General features: G+C 56.2%; 4 protein-coding genes across 7 annotated transcripts in view; 2 read left to right on the top strand and 2 right to left on the bottom strand.

Moving 5' to 3' along the window:
• Positions 1 to 1,136: 1,136 nt before the first annotated feature.
• HPDL (4-hydroxyphenylpyruvate dioxygenase like) lies at positions 1,137 to 3,126 on the top strand. Its single transcript, XM_075424050.1, has one exon. The coding sequence runs from the start codon at positions 1,456 to 1,458 to the stop codon at positions 2,638 to 2,640; it is 1,185 nt and encodes a 394-aa protein (XP_075280165.1). The 5' UTR covers positions 1,137 to 1,455; the 3' UTR covers positions 2,641 to 3,126.
• A 1,485-nt stretch (positions 3,127 to 4,611) lies between these two features.
• Positions 4,612 to 10,673, bottom strand: MUTYH (mutY DNA glycosylase). Of its 4 annotated transcripts, XM_075424614.1 has the most exons (16): positions 9,385 to 9,499; positions 9,137 to 9,243; positions 8,521 to 8,560; positions 8,121 to 8,194; positions 7,945 to 7,986; positions 7,794 to 7,865; positions 7,504 to 7,617; positions 7,153 to 7,250; positions 6,720 to 6,864; positions 6,545 to 6,620; positions 6,285 to 6,470; positions 5,913 to 6,058; positions 5,541 to 5,693; positions 5,351 to 5,401; positions 4,972 to 5,118; positions 4,612 to 4,879 (listed from the first exon to the last, which is right to left on the bottom strand). In XM_075424614.1, the coding sequence occupies exons 1-15, from the start codon at positions 9,482 to 9,484 to the stop codon at positions 5,014 to 5,016; spliced, it is 1,509 nt and encodes a 502-aa protein (XP_075280729.1). In that variant the 5' UTR covers positions 9,485 to 9,499; the 3' UTR covers positions 4,612 to 4,879; positions 4,972 to 5,013. The 4 variants fall into 4 exon arrangements, with proteins under 4 accessions (XP_075280729.1, XP_075280731.1, XP_075280728.1 ...); XM_075424616.1 differs by lacking the exon at positions 9,385 to 9,499 and adding an exon at positions 10,595 to 10,673 and having other exon boundaries at positions 4,612 to 5,118; XM_075424613.1 differs by having other exon boundaries at positions 4,612 to 5,118.
• TOE1 (target of EGR1, exonuclease) lies at positions 9,944 to 14,910 on the top strand. The gene is made up of 7 exons (XM_075424612.1): positions 9,944 to 10,092; positions 10,163 to 10,203; positions 10,341 to 10,437; positions 10,580 to 10,738; positions 11,020 to 11,279; positions 12,734 to 12,905; positions 13,990 to 14,910. The coding sequence occupies exons 1-7, from the start codon at positions 9,982 to 9,984 to the stop codon at positions 14,758 to 14,760; spliced, it is 1,611 nt and encodes a 536-aa protein (XP_075280727.1). The 5' UTR covers positions 9,944 to 9,981; the 3' UTR covers positions 14,761 to 14,910.
• Positions 14,911 to 16,535: 1,625 nt separating this feature from the next.
• Positions 16,536 to 24,679, bottom strand: part of TESK2 (testis associated actin remodelling kinase 2) — an 85,882-nt gene continuing 77,738 nt past the window's right edge. Inside the window, exons 10-11 of the mRNA XM_075424610.1 lie at positions 23,537 to 23,666; positions 16,536 to 21,454 (exon numbers count right to left, since the gene is read on the bottom strand). Coding sequence (XP_075280725.1) covers positions 20,442 to 21,454; positions 23,537 to 23,666 — 1,143 coding nt within the window. The 3' untranslated portion in view covers positions 16,536 to 20,441. The remainder of the gene's footprint in view (positions 21,455 to 23,536; positions 23,667 to 24,679) is intronic.

Below are 24,679 nucleotides of genomic sequence, written 5' to 3'. Positions count from 1 at the left end.
GGGCTGGCACAGTGGGTGCCAGGCACTGCCACGGGGAAAAGCTGGCCACGGCTGCTCGAAACCCCGCCACGGGCGCAGGAGGGCCGGCAGCATCGCCAAGGGCACCGCTTGAACGAAGGGCTGCGGGACCAAGGGGGGGGTGACATCGAAGAGCGTGTCACCCACGCACAAGGTCCCCACGGAGCCAGCAGCACAGCCCCTGCCAGCCCGCAACCGAAAACTCGGTTGCCTGCCCCGCACCCCCGCGGTGCCGGAGCTCCGTGCCCCCGCGGGGTGCCACCCCAAAGGCCGCCTTGGTGCGCGGTGCTACGGCCGCGCTCGGTCCGAGCCCCCAGCACCCAGCCCCACACCGGGGCGGCTGCGGGGCCGAGCGGGGCCGGTGCCCAGCGCGGGGAGCTGGCGGCTTCGGCCACACGCAGACATCTCCGCAAGTATTTGAGCGGTTTATGGCGCCCGGGCTCCGGACAACACCGCGATAAGGCCGGGAAGGGCGGCGGGCGCGGGGCCGAGAAGAGCCGCAGGCGGCAGGCAGAGCGGGGATGGCTGCCGGGGGGCCGGGGGGCTCGGGGACACCCGCGGCGTGGGGTCAGGGAGCAGCGCGGCTGCGCGGGGTCAGCCCGGGGCAGACCCACGCCGGCCCCTCCACAGAGCTGCGACCCCCCCCCAGCCCCGGGGGTCCCCTGGGCGGCACCAGCGCGGGCGGGACCCAGCGCAGACAGCGGCCATGCCACCGCCGGCCCCGGGGGACCCCCCCTGTCAGCCGAGGCAGCTCCCGCGGCCGGTACAAGCCGTGGGGGTCCCGCAGCTCCCCGCCCCGTCCCGGGCCCCCCGACCCGCCGGGCTGCTGCGGGGGGGAGGAGCGAGCCGCGCCACCTCCCCCTGCCCCGGCGTCCCCTTCGCCCGCAGCCCTGACCCCGGTGAGGCGCAGGACGCGGGGGGGGAAGCTGGGAGCGGGGGAGGAGGAGGGAGGGAGGGAGGAGGGAAGGGGGGAGGGAGCGCCGTCCCTGCCCGTGTGCTCACCGGGGGAGGGGGGGGCAGCAGGACCCCCCCCCCCCCAGCCCGGGCCGGGGCAGTAGCCGGGGGTCCGGGCGGGCGGGGTGCCCCGTCGGTGTGAGGGGCGTTGGGGGTGGGGACGGGGGGGGTCCCTCGTCCCGCAGCGTGTCCCTCCCGTTTCACCCCCCGCCGCCCCGCTTCCGTGGCAGGGAGCGTGGCAGCGCCCTTGCTGGGGGGGGGAGGGCACATCGGCCTCCCTGCCCCCCCCCCCCGCCGCCATTCGTGGGGCACCGCCGAGCGGCACCGGAGCCGTCCAGCGCTGCCCCATCTTTACCAGCCCAACCTCCGCGCTCCCGGTCCCCGGCACAGGGTATTCCCCCCGGCACCCTCGTCCCCGTAGCCTGGCTGCACCCGGACTCCCCGCCAACCGCTCCGTGCGTCCTCCCCGCAGCCCGCCCGGCCATGGCGGCCTGGCTGAGCCGCCCCTGCTTCGTCTCCCTCCACGTGCCCCGCAGGCAGCGCTGGGCTCAGGACCTGGCCAACACCTTTGGCTTCCAGCCGGTCGCCGCGCGGGAGACGCCGCGGGTCCGGCAGGTGGCCTTGCGCCGCGGAGCCGCCATCTTCCTCGTCAACGAGCGCCTGGCACTGGGGCCTGCCGGTGCCTCCTCCTGCGATTTCCTCTACGACGTGGACCCCCGGCCCGCCTTGGGCACGGCCTCCAATGTCTGCTTCGAGGTGGATGACGTGCCGGGGCTCTGCAAGTGGCTGCGGAGGCAGGGATGCTCCCTGCCGGTACCCCCCACGGAGGTGAGCGATGATGGTGGCTCCGTCACCTACGGGGTGGTGAGCTCCGTCGTGGGCAACGTCAGCCATACCCTTCTGGACCGATCCCGCTACCGGGGACCCTTCCTGCCCAGCTTCCAGCCCACCCAGGGAGCCCCCTCAGCCACGGGGGATGGGATCGAGATCACCCACTTCGACCACATCACGTATGTCTGCCCACGGCGCAGCGCCCGGGCGGCTCTGGACTGGTACCAGCGCTGCTTTGGCTTCTGCCGCTTCCCGCTGAACCCGCAGGAGAGGCCGGCTGAGGGGTACGTCCTCGAGGGACAGGGGGTGGGCATGCTGCTCCTCGCGCTGCAGAGCGCCCAGGGTACCCCGGCACACGGCTGCAAGCTCGTCCTCGCCGAGTCCCTCTCGAAGGGTGGCACCAACCAAGTCGACACCTTCCTAGACCAGCACGGCGGGGCCGGCATCCAGCACGTCGGTCTCCGCACCACCGATATCGTCAGCACAACCAGGGCCTTGCAGCAGCGGGGCGCGCGGTTCTTCACACCCCCTGCCACCTATTACAGCCAGGGCGGCAAAGCGGAGGAGATCCAGGGGGCCGGGCAGGACCCCCGCACGCTGGCAGAGCTCGGCATCCTGCTGGACACCACGGCGCCCGGGGACAAGGGCCGGCTGGGCACTGATGCCAGCAAGAGCCTCTCCCAGGAGTATTTGATGCAGATCTTCACCCATCCCATCTTCTCCGAGGAGACCTTCTTCCTGGAGCTCATTGACCGGCGGGGAGCGCCCGGCTTCGGGGAAGGCAATATACGGGCCCTGTGGGAAGCTGTGCAGGTCTACATGGACCAGCAGCAGTAGCGGCAATGCTGCAATCCTCCTCCCTCAGGTCCCCCTCCTCTCTAGTCCAACCCTGGGGCAATACGCCGCTGTGGAGACCCCAGTAAGAGCCTGTGGCATGGCCCGGGTGGGCAGGGACCAAGGGAGGGCTCCAGGTCATCCCAGTGTCAACTTGGCATGGGAGCAAGTGGGTCAGGGCCAAGCCCAGCAGGGCTTTGAGCACCCCCCGGGATGGAGGGCGACTGCCCTGGGTTCCCAGTGATTTATCAACTTCACGTGAAGACGTTTCTGCCTTCATTTCATCTTCATTTAACGCGACTCGTGCCTGCAGCACGGCCAAGAACACTGCTGGCACAGCAACACCCCCGACGTAGGGGGATGAGGGGCTGCCCGAGGGCAGAGGATAACCCGGGGGTCACGGACATGGCTGCGGTTACCACCCAGAGCACGGCCGGCCCCTGCGCAGGGCAGGCGATGGCCTCTTGCTCCTTTCCATTAAAGAATGAACTTGCAAGCTCCGCTTTGGTTTTCTCCTCCTCCCATTTAAGATGTGCCGAGTGCCTGGCGTGGGTGAAAGGGCCCTTCCCACCCCTCGACCGTGCTGGTCCCAGTCCTGCAGTCCCTAAACCACGGCCCCTTGCCCACCCCCGTCCCTGCCAGCCCCCGGGCTGGTGCATCCGCAAGGGTGCACGCAGGGAAGGCCACATCACAGAATCACAGAATATTCAGGGTTGGAAGGGACCTCTGTGGGTCATCTAGTCCAACCCCCCTGCCAAAGCAGGGTCACCTACAGCAGGCTGCACAGGACCGCATCCAGGCGGGTCTTGAATATCTCCAGAGAAGGAGACTCCACAACCTCCCTGGGCAGCCTGGTCCAGTGCTCCGTCACCCTCAGAGGGAAGAAGTTCTTCCTCATGTTCAGACGGAACTTCCTGTGCTTCAGTTTGTGCCCATTGCCCCTTGTCCTGTCACTGGGCACCACTGAAAAGAGTCTGGCCCCATCCTCCTGACACCCACCCTTAAGATATTTATAAGCATTTATAAGGTCCCCTCTCAGCCTTCTCTTTTTCAGGCTAAACAAGCCCAGCTCCCTCAGCCTCTCCTCATAAGAGAGATGCTCCAGTCCCCTCATCATCCTCGTAGCCCTCCGCTGGACTCTCTCCAGTAGCTCCTCATCTTTCTTGAACTGGGGAGCCCAGAACTGGACACAGTACTCCAGATGAGGCCTCACTAGGGCAGTGTAGAGGGGAAGGAGAACCTCCCTCGACCTGCTGGCCACACTCCTCCCGATGCACCCCAGAATGCCATTGGCCTTCTTGGCAGCCAGGGCACACTGCTGGCTCGTGGTCAACTTGTCATCCACAAGGACACCCAGGTCCCTCTAAACAGAGCTGCTCTCCAGCAGGTCCACCCCAAGCCTGTACCGGTGCATGGGGTTGTTCCTCCCCAGGTGCAGGACCCTGCACTTGCCCTTGTTGAACTTCATCAGGTTCCTCTCTGCCCAACTCTCCAGGCTGTCCAGGTCTCACTGAATGGCAGCACAGCCTTCTGGTGTATCCACCACTCCTCCCAGTTTGGTGTCATCAGCAAACTTGCTGAGGGTATACTCTAACCCAGGCCACTAATGAAGAAGTTGAACGGGGCCCAGTACTGACCCCTGGGGGACACCACTAGTTACCAGCCTCCACCTAGACTCAGCACTGCTGATGACAACCCACGTCGTGAAGGAGCCTGACGGAGAAGGTAAAAAAAGGGGGATAAAACCCTACAAAGTGCCCAGGGAATGGCCACTTGGCCCCAAGAAGGTGCCGCCCAGGGGCAGGAGCTGCCTCATTTGGGGTCACCAGGAGTCAGGGCTTACGGGTGCATTAACGAAGAAATCCCTGCTGTCCCCAGCCCCGATGCAGGCATCCTGGCAGCCATCCTGTCTGACCACAGGCTGCCCGACACCCCCAGCAAGTGCAAGAGGCAGAAAGTTACTTAAACCCACACCCTTGAGGAGGTTTATTATTAGAAAGCCTGCAGCTCAGGTTCAGTAAAAACAAGTGTATAAAAAGGGCTGTCGGAGGCCAGGAAGGGTGCAGCAGCACCCGCGGGCAGCCGGGGACAGGGCTGCGGCCGTGAGCCCGCAACGCTGGCTGTACGGGGCCAAAAGACCCCGGGAGGGCTCCAGCCAAGCCTGGCTCCAGGTCACGTCCAGGACCGCGGTGGCCACGTCAAGGCGCAGCTCCCACGGGGGAGCCAGGGAAGCCGGTGGACTCTGGGAGAAGGAGCAGGAGACCGTCGCAGGGCCGTGTGCCGGGCTCGCGGCAGGACAGGGGACGCCAGCCCCGCACCCCAGGCAGCGCTCACCCCAGCACGGGTCTCGGGCGGTCTCAGAGGGGGAAGGTGCCGTCACGGGGCAGTGGGTGCCCGGAGGAAGGCGCGGAGGGAGAGCTGCGTCCCAGGGCAGAGGCTGCCTGCCCCCTGCCTTCTTGCCCCCCGCTTCCGCTTGGAGCCCTGCGGGAGACGTGCAGCAGGGGTAAGCCAAATCCCGAGGGTCCCCCAGTACTGGGGACACCCAGGGGCAACGCCAGCCAGGCAAAGCCCCCTGACACAGCCCTGCCCCAGGCTGGGGATGCTCCTGGGCCTGAGCCCAGCACCTGGGGGGGTTCCAGCACCCCGCACTACAGGCTGGCCCACAGCAACGGGGAGCAGCTCCGGGGGCCACGTGCCCTCCAGCGAGGCTCACCTTGCCGGGGCTGCTCTCCATCCCACGCCGCTTCTCACACGCTTTCAGCACCTGAAGGACACAGAAGAGCCCAGAGCTGAACCGCAGTGGGTTCCCGGAGCCGGGACAGCCCGCAGAGGCTGGGAGGATGCCAGAGGCTCACCGGGGAAGATGGAGGGAAGGGAAGAAAGGCCCAGCTGCGCCCCAGTACCTTCTTCATGGCCGTGGACACAGCGGAGGCATGGAACTCCTCCTCTGTCACCCAGCGGGATGGGGACAAGGCAGGGTCCAGGGCCACGTCCCCATCCAGGGGCAGGGAGTAGACCACATACGTCTGGTGGATGTGCGAGAAGATGTGGACGACCTGGGAGGGGGCGGGAAGACACTGGAAAGGGCAGCTGGCGGGCAGCAGGGGAAGCACCACTCAGCTTCCCGACAAGCGCCCCGAATCTGCCAGGGCTCCGAGGTGCAGGGCAGGGCTTGGAGGGGTGACAGCAGGGAGGGGGACCCTCCTCCCCCATGCTCTGTTGCCCACAGCTGAGCACAGGGTTCTCGCATCGCATCCCTCCGGCTCCAGGCTCACCTCTCCGATGAGCCGCAGCCCTCCAGCTGCCACAGGCCGCCCCGTCCAGGCCTGGAGGTGATCTGCCAGTGCCTCCTTCTGCTCCTCCTCCTGCAGACCCTGGGCCAGCGGGACACTTGGGAACTCCCAGAGCCCGGCCAGGAGACCTGGGGAGGAGCGTGACAGGAATGCGAGCTGGCAGAACGCACATCTGGGGACACTGAGCCACACATCTGGGGACACTGAGCCTCATCACAGCCCCACAGGGCTCCTTTCCCCACCCCAGCAGCAACCGCATCGCCCGTGCACCCCTCTCCCGGGCTGCTCTGTCCCTCGTGCAGGTGGGCAGGAGCCGCGTGGTGCCTTCACCCCCCTCCCGCCCAGCCTCATTACCCGAGCTGGGTCTCTGCACCAGGAGGTACTCCGGGGCCCCGTGGCAGCCCCTCCGCTCCAGCACACACGTGGCCGTTCGCACGGCCCGCGGCGGCTTCTTCGCTGCTTTCCGGGGGAAGTTGGTCACCCCCAGGCTGCTGTCCCATGGCTCTGCGGCTGGGGGGCACAGGGGACAGCCCCCAACACCTGCAAACACCAATGTGACAGTCACTGCGGGGCTCAGACCCGGACACACAGCAGGGATCTCCCCGCACGCCTACCGCAGTCCTCAACGTCAGGCACTGGGGCAGGTTTCCCAAACAGCTTCTGAGAGGCGGAGGCCAGCTCCTTCTCCACCTGCAAAGGGGGGCAGGAATGGGGACAGGCTCATCCACCAGCCCACCTTGTCCCCACGCGCGGCAACCCCTCAGGGCTGGATTTTGGGGTCACACTTACCCTGCGCCGCGCTTGGCAGTGCTGCTTCACAGGGCACTCCCCGCACAGCGGGGCCTTGGGCACGCACACAGTTGCCCCCAGCTCCATCAGGGCTTGGTTAAAATCCCCCGGGCGGCTCCTGTCTACCAGGGCATTGGCCATGTCCCTGGGAGAAATGGCAGTGAGCGGCACGGGGCTCTGTGGGGAGAGGGCCCCAGGCCCTTTGCACACCTCCTGCCTGCAAGAGGGTGACGCTCCTAGGTAGGCAGAGGCAACAGGACTCCTTTCTCCATCACTCCCAGCAGCACCAGCTTCCCAAGAGCTCCCGCACCCCAAGCCTCTGTCCCTTCACAGGCTCAGCTCCCCACGGCTCGCGAGTGACCCTGCCCTCGGCCACCAGCAGACACAGCTACGATCGCTGCAGCTCGCAGCAGGGACAGAGCGTTTCACTTACCAGAGCTGGTCAATGACGGCCGGGCTGCTGGAGTCGGCACCGATGCACCGCAGACGGCACAGGACCCGGATCACGTTCCCATCCACGACGCCGGTAGCCTGGGACCAGGAGCTGGGGTTACCGTGCCAGGAGGTGCCCGGCACGGCAGGCAGCTGGGGTGCTCCCAGGATGGAGGGGGGACCTCCACGAGGCCGACCCACAGGCCAGGCTGGGTGGTGGGCAAGGCGCTCCACCAGGCAGGGGAGCGCCGGAGCCAAGCACAGCCCCGGGGAGCCCCCGGCTGTGAGACCCAGTGGCAGGACCCACCAGGGGTGGAGGGCAGAGACACGTCCACCGCCTCCCGGCTCTCACCTGCCCGTACGAGATGGACGCGATGGCTCCCGCCGTGTATCGGCCCACTCCCGGCAGCAGCTTCTGCAGGTCCTCGGCCGTCCTGGGCATCCGGCCGGCCAGCTCAGACACCACCTGGCAGAGTGGGGCCGAGGTCAGGGGAGCAGCTGGGGTGCGCGGGTGCAACCCGTTCTACCTGCGGTAAGACGCGATCCCGGCGCCAGCGGCACACGGCCCCAGCGAGGCAGGGCAGACGGGTGCCAGCCCACGGGCTGCAGAGGGCTTCGGAAATGCCCCCCCATCCCCAGCACCTTGCTTGCTGCTTCCTGCAGGCGCTTCCCTCTCGAGTAGTAGCCAAGTCCTGCCCACAGCTCGTTCACCTCCTGCTCCAGGAGACACGGCGCAGCGTTAGACTGAAGAGCAGCGAGGGCAGCGAGAGCGCTCGGCCCCAGCCACGCTCACCTCCAGGGATGCCCGTGCCAGAGCCTGCAGTGTCGGCCACTTCTGCAGTACAGAGGGAAGGGGACGAGTCAGGGACGAGCAGAGCTGTGCTCTGCAGCTGGGGACCTGCCCCAGGCAGTGGACGAGGCCTCCAAAGGGGCAGCCTGCGGGCACAGGACCCCGTATGGAGCAGTCACCTCTATCCAGCGGTTGTAGTAGTCGACCACGGTTGCCACCTGCGTCTGCTGGAGCATGATCTCAGACACCCACACTGCAGGGAGCGGGGCAGGGATCAGAGAAGAGGCACCAACGCCACCCACACCTCCTGCCATAGCCACATTAGCGCTGGCCACACGCACTGCACCAGCCTCCAACGCACGGGACCCCCCTCCCGCCCCTCACCTCCCCCAACGCTGCCCCACAGGAGCTCCCTCTGGCTCTCCCACCCCCCCAGCGCCTCACGAGCGGGGTCAGCAGCTCTCGTGGCCGCTCCAGGCAGCTTGTTCCAGCGATGGCGAGCAAAGCCCCGTTTCCTCACAAGGCTCCATCGCACACCCATGCCGGGGGAAACGCAGCGGGGCAGTCCCCGCTCCTCACCTGCGTACGCCCGCCTGTCGGCATCTGGCTCGGCTGCTGCCTGGAAGGGGAAGAAGGTGGAACGTGAGAAATGAGGGGACGCAGGACCCCACCGCAGAGGGGACCCGCGTATGAAATAAAACTGCCCGTGGCATGTTTTGAGCACCACGTAGGAACCTGCACAGAAATATTTCCCCCCGTGCTCAGCGACCCCACCGGGGAGGTGTCCCGGGCGCGAGCCCCTCTGCGTGGGAAGCGGCTGCAGGCAGATCCCACCGCGGGGCCACACCGCTGCCAGCAGCCCGGTGCACACCCCAAGCCACCACACCGCTGGCTGCCCGGCCGAGCTGCGGGGAAAGCGCTCGGCGGGCTGGAAGCAAACGCACGGCAGCTGACCGCTGCGGGGTACCGCGAGCCGAGCGGGTTTGCAGGGCAGCTGGGCTGGGTCCAGCACCGAGAAGCACTCCCGCCTGGCGGCTGTGCTTGCAACGTGGGGTCTCGCCCCGGGGCCGGGTGCGGACCGGCACGGAGCCGCCGGGACTCGCTGGGAGCGCGGCCCCGCTTCCAGCCGGCCAGGGACGGGAGGCAGAGGGCAAGCCACCGCGGTCACCTCGCCCGGCTCTCCGCCGCCCCTCACCAGCGTCCTCCAGGGCAGGTCCCGCTTGCATCGGTCGTACCAGGCCAGCAGGCTCCCGCGCAGGGCCTCCACCTCCGCCGGGTCGCCGAAGCGGTGCGTGGCGGGCCCTGCCGGGAGCGCGGGGGGGGGCAGTCAGGGCGCAGGGCTGCGGGGCCGGACCGCGGGAGCCCTGCAGAGCCGCGAGCGCCGGTAGTTGCCCGGCCCTCGGAGAAGCCCCCGCTCCCCCCGGCCCTCCCGCCACCGGGCACCTCCGCGGGGCGCCGCGCCCTTCCCGCTTGGCCCCGCGGGGCGGGCCGCCCTCCCACCGCTGCGCCGAAGCCCGCCGACAGCCGCCCGCAGCTGGCTCATGGCCGGGCCCGGGGCGGCGCGGCGCCGCGCGGCGCTTTCCCGGGAAAATGTTTCCCGCCCCACCCCCGTGCGGGGACAAATCAGAGCGAGATGCCCCGCCCACTTCCCGAGCGTCAGCCAATCGGAGCGAAGCGCGGGCTCTCCCGTCCTCCGGCCGCCAGGGGGAGAGGGCGGGAACTCCCGGCGCGCCGGAGCCAATCAGCGCGCCGGGGGAGGAAAGGAGGCTGTCCCCGCCCCTTCCCCCGTCGGTCCCAGCGGCCGTGGGGGAAGGACCCCCCGCGGGCTGTCCGAGCTAAACGCCCGTTTACTTGAAAAACAAATTTCCCTTGAAAACGGGTTTTGGAGGAGCGGGAAAAACCCGGCTGGCGGCCGACGGGAGCCTGAGCGCGCGGGCGGGCAGGCAGCGCGGGGCGCGGGGGCGGGGGGCCGTTCGGCGGGAGCGGGCAGCCGGCGGGGCAGCCGCGCCGTCGGAGGCCCCGGGAGCGGCGGCGGCGGCCATGGCGGTTGGGAGGGTGCCGGTGGTGGACGTGCAGAGCGACAACTTCACGGAGCTGTGGCCCTCCATGGTGCTGGCGCTGCGCACCGCCACCTTCGTCGCCGTGGACACGGTGAGGCGGGGCGGGGCGGGCGGCGGCGGGGCGGCGGGGCATACGGCGGCTAACGGGTGTCTCTCCGCAGGAGCTGAGCGGCCTCGGCGCCAGGAAGTCGCTGCTGAGCCCGTGAGTGCCCCGGTCGTGCGGGGATGGGGTCGCTCGGGCGGGCCTGGCGGTGACTCCGGTACCGGCAGCCCGCTGCGGGAGGGGCGGGTCGCGGGTGCCGGGGCAGGAGGCGTCACCGCTGCTCTCCCGCCGCTCAGGTGCATCGAGGAGCGGTACCGGGCGGTCTGCGGTGCGGCCAGGACCCGCTCCGTGCTGTCCCTCGGCGTGGCCTGTTTCAGACAGCTCCCGGACAAGGTGGGTGCGCGCCGCGGGGCCGCCGCTCCCGCTCCTTCCCCCCCTCCCCTCCGCGGGCATCGGGGCTCGGCCCACCCGCGCTGCCCGGTACCACCCCGGGGCTCCCTCGGTGGCTCGGTGCGACCGCTGCCTCCCTGCGCAGCCCCGGCACGCCTACCTCTGCCAGATCTACAACCTGACGCTGCTCTGCGCCGAGGACTACGTGGTGGAGCCGCAGTCGGTGCAGTTCCTGGTGGAGCACGGCTTCGACTTCAACAAGCAGTACTCCCGCGGGATCCCCTACCACAAGGGTGACGACAAGGTACGGGGCGGCGCTCCCCGGGATGCCTCGGCCTGCGCTGCCTCCCCCCGGCCCCGGCGTCTCCCTCGCGCAGCCGCGGGGGGAAGACGGGCGCGCGCCGGGGGCTGGAGCGCGGCGTTGCCCCTTCCACCTCCCCGCTGTCTCCTGTCCTGTCTGCCGCTCGCTTTTCCAAGTGTTCGGGCTCCTCGTTCAGAGCGGGCTGGCGCTGCAGGCGCTGTTCTGCTCCAGCAGGCTCCGAGGGCGGCACGCTGAGGCTCGCTGACCAATCCTCCTTCCCGCAGGGCAACGAGAACCAGAGCCAGAGCGTTCGGACTTTTTTCCTGGAGCTCATACGAGCGAAGAAGCCTCTTGTTCTCCACAATGGCCTGATCGATCTGGTCTTCCTGTACCAGTGCTTCTACGCCCACCTGCCGGAGACCCTCGGCACCTTCACCGCCGACCTCTCGGAAATGTTTCCAGCGGGAATATACGACACCAAATATGCTGCAGAGTTTGAGACTCGCTTTGTAGCGTCCTACCTGGAGTATGCTTACAAGAAGTGGTGAGCGGCACTCGGGGATTTAAAGCATATGGGAGGAGAGGCAAAGGGAGCGTCAGCGGTTCGTTTGTTCGTTTTTCCAGGCAAGGGGGTCGGGTCTTTGCATTACCCCAGGGAGTGGAGAAAGGTGCTTTTCAGGTGACTCCGCCCCGCGCTCTGCCCTTTTCTAGGATGGGTGCTGAGTGCAGAAGGGCGCATTTTGCAACGGGCCTTATCTGTTCGCTGGCAGCTGCTGAAAGAGGATTTCGGTCTTCCACTGGCAGCAGTTTTGACCGCAGAGTGACCTGATCGAACTGAAAAATAATTGATTCACGGCATGGCCCTGGTCCAGCAGTGCCACAGGGCCGCGGCAGGAACGGACGCAGAAGAGAGACCCTTAAAACTTGGCTAGAGAGCAAGTGAGAACAGGGCTGCGCCTACGGGGCTGCTAGTTGTGACTGGGATTTGGGGGGGACGGGGCAGTGAAAGGGCGAGCGTCCCGGCACCTCCCGACGCGGAGCAGCTCTGTCACGCGTCCCGCACGTGACACTTGCATGCGGCCAGCTACCCCTCCCATCGCTCTCCTGCCAGGCGCAGGTTGTGGTTGTGTTTCCTGCCTTGCTGCCTGCCCCCAGCTCTCCGTGGGTATCCTCCAGGCAGACGCACGTCAGAAGCAGAGATGTCTGTCCCCTCCACGTGCCAGTCTGGCCCCCAGTTCTGCACTCCCCGCACCACCTGAAGAAGCCCCAGGCGGTGATACAGCCCTTTGAGTCTCCCTTGAACGGAAGTCACGCTCTGCACGCGTGCAGAGGAGAAAGGGTATTTCTGATGACTGTTTTATGTTAGGAAATGCCATTTTGACAGCGTGAAAACAGTCAAGATGGCTGTTCTCAAGCATGAGAATGTTTTGATAGGATTAAAACACTTTTTAAACTGATCTCTTAAATGTTTTAACCAACAGTTCTAGTTACGTGCAGCTTTCCAAAGGCTTTGGGCCTTCTAGCCAGTGCCTGGGACAAACCAGTTCTTTTCTCATGAGATGGAAAATGTGTCCTTGTTGTCTGCGTTGCCCGGGTTCGGCCTGCCAGGGCAGCGGCTGCTGGATACTCTTAAGTGACACCTCATTTTGGGGCATTTCCTCTTCATCCCTTAATGTTATTAAGATAACACATACCTTAGTGCCCTTAATATTTAAAACCAAGCCGTGTCCCCCCTTCTCGCATAGCTTCACACTGTTGTCCCTGCCCATGTGTTGGCGTAAGAGAAACCAGCCTTTCAGTTGGCACAGAAGCAGCTCCTCGCTAAACCTGTTCTCCCAGGACTGAGTTTCTTTCCAGCAGGCCGTTGAGCTGGGGCTAGAGCTGGAGAGCAGGAAACTAGTGGAATCGAGACTCGGTGGAGAGCAGCATGTTCGCTCCAGCTCCGCGCTGTGGTACCTTCGGCGAGTTCGCTGCGGTAACTGTGTACTCTTGTTCCAGCAAGCGGGAGAACTGCAAGCTGAAGGACTCCAGCAGCCAGCACCTCACCGTTGAGTTCTGCAACTACCCTGCTAACATGTCCCATTACATCGACTATCGCCACTGCTCTCTGGAAGAAGAAAGCCACAACGTGGGAGAGGGAAATAAAGTGCCTGTCTGTGAGAAGTTTTCGGTAAGTAACATGAATCCCTGCTTCCTTCCTGGCTCCACAGACAGAGCCACGTGTGGCCAGAGCAGGAAGTGGTAGGAAAGCACCTGGGACCTTCCCCTTGCTTGCTTCACTGTATGAGAATGATTTTCAAGCTTCAGGTGGCTTCATGGAAAGGGCAATAGCCTGCTCTGTTTGGAGGCGGTGAATTCCGCAGGCTACATGAGACAGGAAGATTCAGCAGGAGATTGTATGGCCCTGAACAGTGGGATGATACGATGGTACCCACTGTTGTCTTGGGAGAGCCCTAAGGTCTAAATAAGTTTGGCTTGTTCTCTGAGGAAGAAATGCCACCTCTCTCCCGTATCATGATTAGATATAAGAAAAAATATTGCCTGTCTGCGGCTTCTGGCACTGTAGCAGTGTGATCCACAGCATCTCGAGTCCTGGTGCTGCTACGGCAGTAAACAAAGAGCCCATCTGATCATAACTGGTTTCAGATGCTTCAGGGAGAAAAAGAGCTCTTCCTGACGTCGCAGAACAACATAGGTTGGAGAAGCCACTGGAAGTTTCTCACCCAGCCACCAGCTCAGTATTGCTCAGAGCCTTGTTTGGTGAATTTGTAAGGAGAGAGATGACAAAACCCCTCCAGTGCTTGTGTGTCCCAGTGCTCGACCACTCACTGTGAAAAATGTTTCCCTGTATATCTAGTCAGAATTTCCCCTGACTGTTAGCACTTCACCTTTCCCTGTGCTCCCCTCAGAAGAGTTTAGCTCCACCTTCTCTGTGCTCTCTGCTTCAGATGGCTGCAGGCAGCACCTAGATATCTCCATCCCCTTAGCCTCATCTTCTCCAGGTGGAACAAATCCTCCTTCCTTGGCCCCTCCTCATACATTGTGTGCTACATCTTGACAGCTCCCGGCTGTGCTCGCTGCAGTTTGTCAAAGCCTTTCTTGTGCGTTGTGGGGCTGCAACTGGACACAGTGCTCCCAACACAGCCTCCCAAGCCCTCGGTAGAGGGAAATAATTAGCTCTGCTCCATGTTATGGGGATAAGCGGCTCTGACCAGGAGGCTGATGGCTACAGACATCTCTCTTTTTCTCCCTAGGCCTATGGCTGGTGTCCAAAAGGAGTGAAGTGTCCACAGTCTCATAACATTGACCTCATAATTGATGAGGATGACAAATTTTGGGAGAAGCAGAAGAAACGGAAGCACAAATGGAAACGTCGGAAGAACACAGAAGAGCCTGTAAAGGTGTTTGAACAGGAAAGCTCGGGAAAAGAAACGGAGCTGGCTCAGAATGGGGAGGAGGGACCACCACGAAAGCAGAGCTGCTATGAGCCTGCAGCTGCTGCCTCACCCAGCAGTGAGGGCAGGCTGCTGGAGGAGAACTCCATGGACGTGGAACGAGAGGTCAGTTCAGACACCAGCGCACAACAGGAAGGGGATCTGGGGAGCGCTGCAGGAAGCGCTGCTGCTGTGAGCCCTTCTGCCAAGGGAAATGCCTCTGACAGCGACCAAGTGGAGGGGAAGTCAGAGGTTGCTGCTGGGGGGGGCTCAGTCAATCACCCAGACACCCCCCGGACTGAAGCAGCATGTGGTACAGAAAAGGAAAAGGAAAGCCATGGTCTGCCTTCCCAGGGGGGCACACACCGAGCTGGCTTTGATGCTTTCATGACTGGCTACATCATGGCTTATGTCTGGATGCTCAAGAAAGGAAAAAACACAGATGATGGCGCAGGGCCCTGGTTGCCAGACTGCCACAATAAACTGTACCTCAGTGGGAAATCGGTGCCACTTCAAATAGCGAAGAGCTTGTTTTCTAAATCTTCCAAAGCTCACAGCCAGAAGATGAAGCTGGCCTGGGCCAATGGATAGAGCTAGAGGACTCTTCACTGAACTGTTTTTTTTTTTCCTCCCCCTCAAGTTCTGAAGTTCTTTATTCCATCAAGAACTGACCAGAAGGGGAGCAAGTTTCTCACTCTTGTTTTTGTTTTGACTTTTGACCAATTAAATCGCTCTCAGTCGGAGTTCCTGCTGTTGTTCCTTAGCGGCATGCTAGGCTGCAAAGGCAGGGGGGAGGCTGGAGAAGAGGGAGCCAAAGCGCAGCTCTCCAGCTGCAGCCAGGGCTGCAAGTTTCAGTTCAGTGCTTTGCACAGAGTAAACTCTGTGGGTTTTGAACAAACAGCCTAGGGTTGCCTTTCGGGAAAGACCCTATGCTAGCTGCTTTAGCATGGGTTTCACTTCTTGCAGAAGATGAAGAGAGTAATCACTTCGTAACAAGAGGAGACAGAGGCCAGAGCTTCCCACTTAGCATGAAATTAACTTCTTAGCATGTTGGAGCCCCAGCCTCCTCCCAGATTTTTGCCTGTATTCTTACTGCACCTACAGCCTTGCTGCGTGCTGTCACTTAGCAGTTAGCAGAGTTAGGGTAGGATAGACCTTTTCAACAGGACCATGTACTAAAGATTAAAGTCTTGCCTAGAAAAACACATTGGAAAGCTCCAGGCTGTTGACCCATACAACCAGCTTGATAGAAAAGCTATGAACAGTCACTGGAGGAAGCTGTGATGCTTCTGCCAGACACCAGATGAAAGCAGGCTACCTCTTCAGGGAAAGTATATTTTTTTATGAATGTTTAGTCAAGCATTACTGCCTTCAGTCACTGCTGGTACGGTAGAATCATTAAGGTTGAAAAAGACCTCTAAGATCATCAAGTCCAACCGTCAGCCCATCACCATCACTCCTGCTAAACCATGTCCTGAAGTGCCACATCTACACGTTTTCTGAACACCTCCAGGGATGGCGACTCCACCACCTCCCTGGGCAGCCTGTTCCAATGCTTCACAACTCTTTCAGTAAAGAAATTTTTCCCAATACCCAATCTAAACCTCCCCTGATGCAATTTGAGACCAAAGTAACTCCCTATAACCCTCATAATTATTTCCTGTCTAAGGAAGTCAAGAAGGAAAAAAGTGTTGGGTTTGTTTTTTTTTTCCCCAGAAAGAGACACTGACCACGGTTGGTTTAGAACATGCACCTGGGAACGCTATTGCACTTCGTATTTGTACTTTACCTTAATCTTGGTTACAACCTACATAGATGAGACCTTTGCACATACCGGAGAGAGCAGAAGGAGAAAGCTGCTCCTCTGAAATGGGCCAGCTGATTCTAGTGCAGGGTAACTGCATGCAGATCCAAGCCAGAGCAGGCCTTCAAACTTCTAAGTAAGGGGAGATGCAGTGGGACTGAAAGCCAGATGTACTCCTCTTACACTGCACTGCTTCCTGCGCTACTGCAGCTATTCTCCAGGGCTAGAACAGAGCAGCCGCAATGGCAAGCTCCCTGCAGGCTGAGTGCTATCAAAAGCCATCTTGACCTGTAGGTCACAAGTTACTGCCTACTCTTTAGAGTGCCATAAGGCAGCACACAGAAAGTCCTTGAGTGTCATGGATTTAATAGTGTAACACTTTAGTAAGATGCAGGAGAGAAATAACACTGAATAAGGACGACAGTTCTCCCTGTTTATAATTCAGCAGTGAGTAATAGTGAACATGATCTCAAGCCAAGTATTGATGTCATCCATAACTTAAGTAAGCATTTGAGCCAGCTTTTTTTAACCTAGAGTTGCCCTCAATCACAAGACTCAGGCCTTGATTTTATTTTTATTTTGAAAGCAAGTTGGGAAAGTTTACAAAAACCTGACCAAGAAAAAATTATGAAAATATTTAACTGGATTCATCTTTGGTTACTTCTTATTGCAGTTCCAATAAAACATACACCATTTCTATAGTTCAAAAAAAGTCAGAAGCTCAATCAACATAAAAACAAGACGTGCTTTCTTTACATATTCATAAATATCCACAATATTAGAAAAGTTGTTTTGCAAAGATTTTTTTTCTGGCAGTGTTAACTTACTATTATACACAGGCTACAAACTTCTTCCTAAGCCTTTAATTACAAGTTGAGCTATTTACAGACTGCAGAATATTAAGACGTAAAACTCCTTCATAAATACGAAAATAGATCATCTCCCAAAGATCTTTATACTTAATCAAATATCTGGCTGCCCCTCCTCCCAAAAAAAAGGTTATTTGTTTTGCATAGAAATGTAGTGACATGCAATATAAACAATAGCATTAAGTGCAAACAGGAATTATTCAAGTGTCTTTAGTTGTACTGGCAAAAAATACCAATGTTCTGTTACACATAATATATCAACGCCTCTCCAACAGGTATAAGTCTACTATAGCCCCTTGTCTGCACTGCTTTTGAGGGGCAGCAATTCACATGCATTCTCTTAGTTGCATTTTATCAACCTGCAACCACAACAAAAATAGCTTATTACAGACATTTAAATGAATTCAACATAGAAAGATTTAAAGTGAACTAAACCCATCTTTGATCTCTTCAGGGAACCTAGCAATGTGTAGAAAGTGTTTTAAAAGAGCAGGAACTGCTCCCCTAAGAAAGTCAAAAATCATCATAAAATCCAATCACAGTAAAACTCTGTCACATCACTATAAAACAAGGAGCTTGCTGACGACGTGCTTGTATTCGTGTTCATCAGCAGCTGTCAGAAAATGGCCCCCAGTAGAAAAGCACCCTCAGGTGGGCAGAAAACCTAGAAATAGTTACTAGGTGCAACCTAGCTTCGGCTTTACACAGCCAAGGGATGAGACGTAGTGAGTACCACCTGCATCCGGACCTTTGGAAACACCGGGTTTTAGCAAGCGCTTAGCTATTTTAAAACGGCCTTGTACTCCAGTTTCACACACATGCCTCTTCCCCTGCAGACAAAGAATCCAGGGAAGGCCTGAGCTATTCCTTGGCATTTCTTTCTGACATCTCCACCTCAGTACGAAGAGCTAGACAAGTTGATAGATACGCCCTGTGAACATCAGCTAGCTGTGCTTAGAGTGGACATTTAAGAAAATACAAAGCAGCATGGCTAAAATTTTAAGAGAGCTGTTCAGGGCAGGGAAACATTTTAAGAGACCGTGGTGTAAGAAAACAGATGAGGTCACTGTGATGGGTGCCTTAGAGGTACCCCAAGCCTGACTGTACAGGCTTTGCAGTCAGCGTCAGAGAGGGCAACAGGCTTCATGATGGGGTGTGTCAGCGCTGATGGCCAGGGCTAATGCAAGTCACAGCACAGCCAGAGGCGTGTGCCTGCTCTCCGATGGGGCTGCAGGCAGCTGTGGGATGCTGGACAGCTTCCTCGCAGGCTGGTGATCCAGAAGTAAACTTCCTTGTTATTGCTTTGTTTGTCTGAAGTCACACACCTAAATCCATCTTGTGACAACAGAAGGTGGTGCTGATGTTTTCCCTCCTGAAAGACTACAGTTGTGTAAAAGATAAAAAGGGGGAGAGGGGGAAGCAGGCACTGGGCCGGCAACTAGGTGGCAACTGAGTTCTGCTAACTGACTCCCTGTCCTCAAAAGAAATTACACACAGAATGCCTGCCACGCAAGCTGCTCTGCCCTCTGCAGACACCAGCCCTGCAGGCAGGCTACGCGAGACAGACTACCTCTACAGACCTTCAAGAGGCAGAGGGCCAAAAGGGGTGATCTTGGTAAGGACAGGCATTTTGCCTTTCAAACTGCTAACAGCTGCCTAATGTGGCATGGACTGTGCTAAGTAACTCAGTGATGCTGGGTTTCTCATTTAATTCTTCGCAGCCACTGCAAAGGAATAACTGCTGCTCAGGTGAACACATATTTCACCAGCGGAAGTCATAATTATAACTCGCAGAACAGTTACCTACACTTCTGGAAATACAAGCATCTCAGCCAAGTAAGAACTAAGGCTTTCTCCCTCGTCCTTTCTTTGAGATAGGAAAAGAGTAGGAATAGTCTTGCTTCCATCAAAGACTAGCTTACATTTTCTGTCCTTACAAGGGAGCAGAGAGAGTGCGTAACATGCTACCTGGGTGAAATTCTGGTCTCCAGTGCATCACCATCTGCTCAGCAGGCAAGCAATGCATACCTCAGTTAGGAATGATAATATAGGTTAAAAAAAAAATTTAAAATTCCACATCGTTGGGACACTGATAGTGAAAAAGGGCAGGATGTTGCACAAGCATCACCACAGAACAAGCTCTTTCCCGTACACTGCATCCCAGAGCGGGGATCTCCGATGCTGGCTCCAGCAAGCAGCGTTAAAGCTTACACCACTGCTGCTTTCACATGTACCTGCTGGTGAAGGGAAGAAAAAAAAAAAAAAAGGGAAAAAAAAGATCATCCTATTCAGTGACAGGAGAAGCCAATGAAGACAACAGCTTCTTCCTGTAGAAGAAAAAAAAAAGTTAATTTAGGACAAGCTAATTTTCTTCAGTTCGACAATTCAAAGCCCTTGTGCGAGTCTACTGTCTATCCTCTCCAAGAGCACTTGTGTGGCTGCAACACTGCTGGCAGCTTCCCCTGAGCAGGGGATTCCTGTCCTCTACCAAGCACTCTGGTTTTAAATAAGGAGCCACCGCTCCTGGAGTGATATCAATGGGATGGCATGTCATACCAGAGAGGGACGTGAATGTGACCCTTCTAGCTTAGTGGTAATAGTCAACTGTGATGTAGATACTGTATTTTAACTGTTCTGCAGAAACAGATGATGATGTCCATTCAGCTCTTCAGAGGTAAGAGCCGACACCCTCCAAAAGCTCAGTACAGCTGGTACTTTCACTGGCAGTTTCTCCAGAGGCCCAGAAATAACAACGTCTGGAATATGCCTCTTCTCTTGTGCCCTGGGCAAATCTTCCTCCACATTTGGGTTTCAGTACATGAAGAGCTGTGCAAGGAGGAGAGCGGTGCTTGTTACCACGTCCTGCTTCCCTGCAGTAATGTGTTACGCATCATTACCAAATCCCAAGGGAAAATGAAACATCAGGGAACAGATTCTTCTAGTTAATCGCAAAGTACTTGTCATGTGACTCAGCTTGCAGACTGTGACCTGCATGAAGGGTTTTCATTTTGCTGCTTTTGAAAGAAGAGCTTGTTTAATGCTGCAACAGCATTCACGGCAGCTCTGGAACCAGAGAGCATTCCTATCTGCTCAGCATAGCTCTGAAAGATTTCTGTGCCTGTTTCTAAAACAGAGGCTCCGACTCACATGCGCTGCTGCAGAATGTTAATGCAAAATCTGCAGTGGTTTAGAGCAGCTGGTCAGTCAGAGGAAGAGGGAAAACCTAAGGGTCACTCTTTCTACCCAACATGGAGCTCAAGGCCTTAAAATGCTCCATGCTGGAATCCAGGTCAAACAGTTTACACGGTGCCGCCTGCTCTGGCTGCTGCCTCTTGGAAGGACCGTGGGGTCCACACGGCCACTCTGGTTGGAGCAGTTCCCCCTCCTAATGCAAATCAGGGAAAGGAATAAGCACAGTTTGAAATAAAGTTAAAATAATCAGTCTCTCCAGACGCTGTCTGCAGCTATTTGTTTGACAGCCAGTTTCTACCATCTGCTGAGTCTCTTTTGAATGTGAAGCTCAGCACTATAGAAAAACAGAGTTTAAGCGACCAGGAACAACTCTTCCCTCAAGGACATGTTCAGTTTGAGCCCTCTCTTCATATGTCACAAGTTGACTGCGTGCTGCCAGTTGCTGAGATGTTGGAGGAGGTTTGAGACAATAGAGCAGGACCATCCCCATCCTGCTCCTTGAAGGGCCATGCCTCTCTGTTCGGCTCGCTGGAAGGACTAACGCTGAACAGAGGCTTTGTAGACTCTAGCGGAGTATTTTTCAGTAGGCCATCTTCTACCTCCATCTCTTCTGAAGGGAGACAACCTGCAAATGCTTGTGAGGAGCCATGTCCCTCAGAGTTCACTGAATTCTCAACTGGGAGCTTTTTGTAAGACAGCAGCTCAGGCTGGGCCAGCACTAATGGTTGATTACATGCTGGATCTCCACACGTGTTCTCAACAGGGCAAAACCCATTTTCCTCCTGGGCCACTGGCCCATCTGAACAGTCCATATCCTCCTCTTGTCCTGGTACAGGAAAAAATTCTGGCCTCAGAGGCTTGGCTTGAAAGGGGGGAATCTCTGACACACCATATTTACTGCTACTCAGGAGTTTTTGCCGAACCTCTGCACCTAGCTGGGCTGGGTCACACCTGCTGACAGTTGAAGACAGTCCCCCAAACAGGCCATATTCCTTGTGCGGCAGTTCAGGAGAGAGCGGAAGGGATCTGCATCTCCTCCCAGGAAGAAGGGAAATATCTTGCCAGTCTGTGCTGTATGCCTGCCGGAACTGGGACTGGCTGGCCTTCAGGCCTCCACCTGCCTCTGGAGAATGCAAGTCAAACACAAGGGAGATCACAGACTTGCTTGGCATGTCAAAGAATTTGATCTTCCCCCCCTTGAGGTCCTCCCGGGCACTGAAGGGATTAACTTTCCGGCCTAACCCTTTGTTTGGCGTATAGTAGGGGTCCTGCACGTTTATCTTCCTGGAAGGCTTGCGTGAAAAGATATCTGACTGGCTGCGTGACAACCAGATATTCCGACGTGGACGGGGTGACTTGGGTGGGATCTTATCATCCAGGGAACTCAAACGTTTTACTCCTGGTCCTTTTTCAATTGACCCTGAGTAGAAGAAAAGAAATACTCTTAGCCTAAAGGAGCTACATGCCTGGGTGTCTGCTCACTCACAGAGCCTTCATGACAACTGTAAAGAAAAAGCTGCATTTCTGATGTTCCAAATTATCTTCCGTAAGTACATGTTTGCTCATTCTGTACAAGTTCCTGCACAAACACAAGGACATCATTCCCTTCTCCTCAGTGTATTGTTTCAAACATGGAGATTGGGCAGCCCTGTCCACAGGACCTTAAATAAAAGGCAGTCAAAACTATGTTTAAAATATTCCCTCCTCTTCACTCATGCCTCAGGCTAATTAAAAGTAATCCTGAAGACTTGAGGAAATGCAAATTCAGTCAACGCCATCTTACTTCCCTCGGCAGTGAAACTGGATTGCTTCTTTATCATTTTATTATCAAATTTTCTACTCACATTATGGAGGATGCTAATGTGACATGACAATATTGTCTTCAGAAAAAAAAACAAAGGAAAGGAAACTGTACAAAAATTTGGTAGGAATGAAGAAGTCTTTCCCTCTTCTACCCAACCCTGTGTTTTAGGGCCCCTTCAAACCTCCTCGCTGCCAGTACATTGACACAGCAGAGATGGCACAGGGTGGTCTTGGAGAAGAACAATGTGCATGTTTCTCGATTTCTCATCCTGGCTTCCAGAAGAGGTTGCTCAAGATCTCCTCATGATACCGACCATAAAAGAGAGCAAGTACAAAATACAGTTGCCAGAGGAATTGGGGAACTTTTTCACCTTGATGGAAAAAGTCTAAGACCAAAATAAATGCCCCTCCTGATACCATGAAGAGTTTACATCATTCCATCCCAGCCTTCCTTCAGTACCTTATCCAATACAGAAACCAGGGATATATGAGTTTGACTCTAACAAATAGGAGTTTAAAAGTTCTACATATTCGTGTGTGTATTTAGTTGGGCACACGCACACACACATATAAATATATAAAAACTAAAGCTCTATCACTAGGACAAGATGGGAAAATTTTAGTTGTTTTAGGAAAAGATGCTAACTCCTTGAGTGTTTGGAACATGCATCTGCCACTGGCTCTCTGAAGAGCTGTGATAGAGTAATAACAAACAGATATGAAGAAATGACATCTTTTGATTACGATTTCCAGAATAAGCACAGAACAATTTCCATTTTCCCTTTAAACACTGCCACTGTTTAGACTGGAGTCAGTCCTCCTAGGAAAGACTATGCAAGTCAAAGAACAGCATGTAACACTTCTCCAGGAAGATGCAAATATGACATGTACTCCAAAGGGAGAACACCAGGAAAATGGGGGGGGGGGGGGGGGGGGCGGAACCCAACCAACCCGCCCACCAACAACCAAAAAATCCCAAACAAAAAATTTTCCTTTTTAACTCACACCTCTTTTAGACACTTTCCAGGTGTGGGAGAACTACCACATGCATGCCCTCTATGTGGTTTGCAATACAGAACTTGTTTCAATCCATAACCACACTACAGATAGATATATATGTATATGTATTGTGTATTTATATCTACATAGTATGAGCAACTATTTTTACTGTACTCTAAGTTTCCAATGCCAGAAGTCTACTAACATGAAAGATATCTAAGTCAGAATATGCCCCAGCCTGCACGAACTGCTTGCAGTTTGCTCCCCGCACCAGGTGGCACTAGACAGCTTTAGAGAAAGCCCTTCAAGGCCAGCATTCCCAAGCAGATCCCGGATTCATCTTTTCCCTTGGCTTTCAGAGTATTTCTAGGTACTCTATAATACTCTTGCATCCTCTCTGCTCTTCCTCCTGAAGGAATTTAAGAAGATTCTAAGTGTTACATGTAACATACATCAAAGAAATTATGTATATGCACTAATTATGGCAGGGACACAGCAAGAGTTGATGGATTTTCATATACTATTAGAAACTTACAGAACCATTCCCAAAGCATTGTTCCAGAATCATTTTCAGGCTTTGAGCAAAATAATTCATAAGCTGTAAGTAATACCATGTATAGCTGAAATCCCAGTCTTCAAAATACGAAGCATTGTGCCCTCTTGCTGTTAGCCTGCAGCAATGTTTGTACAACACACTTACCTTTGGGTTTTCTTTCACTGTTGTCAAGGTTCAAAAACTTTCTCTCCGAATCCTCATTTCTCAGGCGGTTTAAGATCTCCTCCAGTGTTCTGACAATATCAGCAAATGAAGGACGCAGCTTTGGATCCATCTGTGAACGCACACAAATCAAGTAAGTTCATGTGGGTTTGCCCATGTTACTCTACTTACACAGTGGACAGACCAAGGGACAATCTGACGGAACTGAGGAAATTCAAGATGGTTTTAAGTGTGTTGTCATTGCAAAAAACCTAAGTAACACAGGGAAAAGTAGTATTCTGTCCCAGTTTATGTGTACTATACGTGTCTCATTTAATGATCAAGTTGTAGACATTCTATGATGAGGATGCATTTTAAATTGAAAAGGGTGGAAGCTGTTAGATTCAGGCCTTCAGACAGGGTTTTGTTTGTTTGTTTTAAACAGCTTTCATAGTTCCAGGATTTCTTTCTGGACTCCAGTTATCAGTCAGAGATTATACATCAGTGTTATTTCAAAACGTGCCTGAAGCAATAAGGATTGCACAGAGCAACGTGGCTATGTCACTCTTTAAAAAGTTTGTAATTCTTCCATCATCTTCTTGTGGCTTTAATTAAAACCCACCTAAATGGCATTGCTGATTTTGAAGTTTAAAATGTTGTATCCTTCCATTTGTTAATTAGCCTTACTACTCAGTGTACTGTCTGTCTTGTGAGGAAGAAAGATTGGTTATATAATTTGACACAGTAATACAAAAAACCCCATTTTTGCCCAAGTAAAATACTGCCCCACAGTCATCAGTATGTATTTATTTATTCACCCTAGTAGAAATGGATCTCTAAATGAAGTCCAACACTAAAATTGTACTAGACGGCAAGCAGTTTAATTTAAGTGGTAACTCAGAAGGCATTTCATCATTTTGAATGTTGACCCTGCATATATGTTACAGGTTTAACTACTGTAAGTAGCAAAGCTGAAAGTTAACCTCATTACACTATTCAAAAAAGATTCCGCTTGACCCGATTCCCATTTCCAGTGCTCTAAAGGCTTTTTCAGAGCAGACAAGCCCAGACAGATCTTACCTCTAGTACAAAGGGAACAGTGGTGCTTTGTAAACAAAAAACCCCAAAGACCTCCCTGATACTGCC

Source organism: Opisthocomus hoazin, chromosome 6 (assembly GCF_030867145.1).
Source record: "Opisthocomus hoazin isolate bOpiHoa1 chromosome 6, bOpiHoa1.hap1, whole genome shotgun sequence".
Lineage (NCBI taxonomy): Eukaryota > Metazoa > Chordata > Aves > Opisthocomiformes > Opisthocomidae > Opisthocomus > Opisthocomus hoazin.
The sequence above is the reverse complement of the archived record's forward strand: the minus strand, read 5'-3'. Positions and strand labels throughout refer to the sequence as shown.

Coding starts and splice junctions, on each gene's coding strand:
- TOE1 (XM_075424612.1), top strand. CDS start 9,982: ATGGCGGTTGGGAGGGTGCCGGTGGTGGACGTGCAGAGCGACAACTTC. Junction 10,204..10,340: donor AGGAAGTCGCTGCTGAGCCC/GTGAGTGCCCCG, acceptor CCCGCCGCTCAG/GTGCATCGAGGAGCGGTACC. Junction 10,739..11,019: donor ACCACAAGGGTGACGACAAG/GTACGGGGCGGC, acceptor TCCTTCCCGCAG/GGCAACGAGAACCAGAGCCA.
- MUTYH (XM_075424613.1), bottom strand. CDS start 9,484: ATGAGCCAGCTGCGGGCGGCTGTCGGCGGGCTTCGGCGCAGCGGTGGG. Junction 6,621..6,719: donor ACTGCCAAGCGCGGCGCAGG/GTAAGTGTGACC, acceptor CCCCCTTTGCAG/GTGGAGAAGGAGCTGGCCTC. Junction 6,059..6,284: donor GGTGCAGAGACCCAGCTCGG/GTAATGAGGCTG, acceptor GCTCCTCCCCAG/GTCTCCTGGCCGGGCTCTGG.
- HPDL (XM_075424050.1), top strand. CDS start 1,456: ATGGCGGCCTGGCTGAGCCGCCCCTGCTTCGTCTCCCTCCACGTGCCC.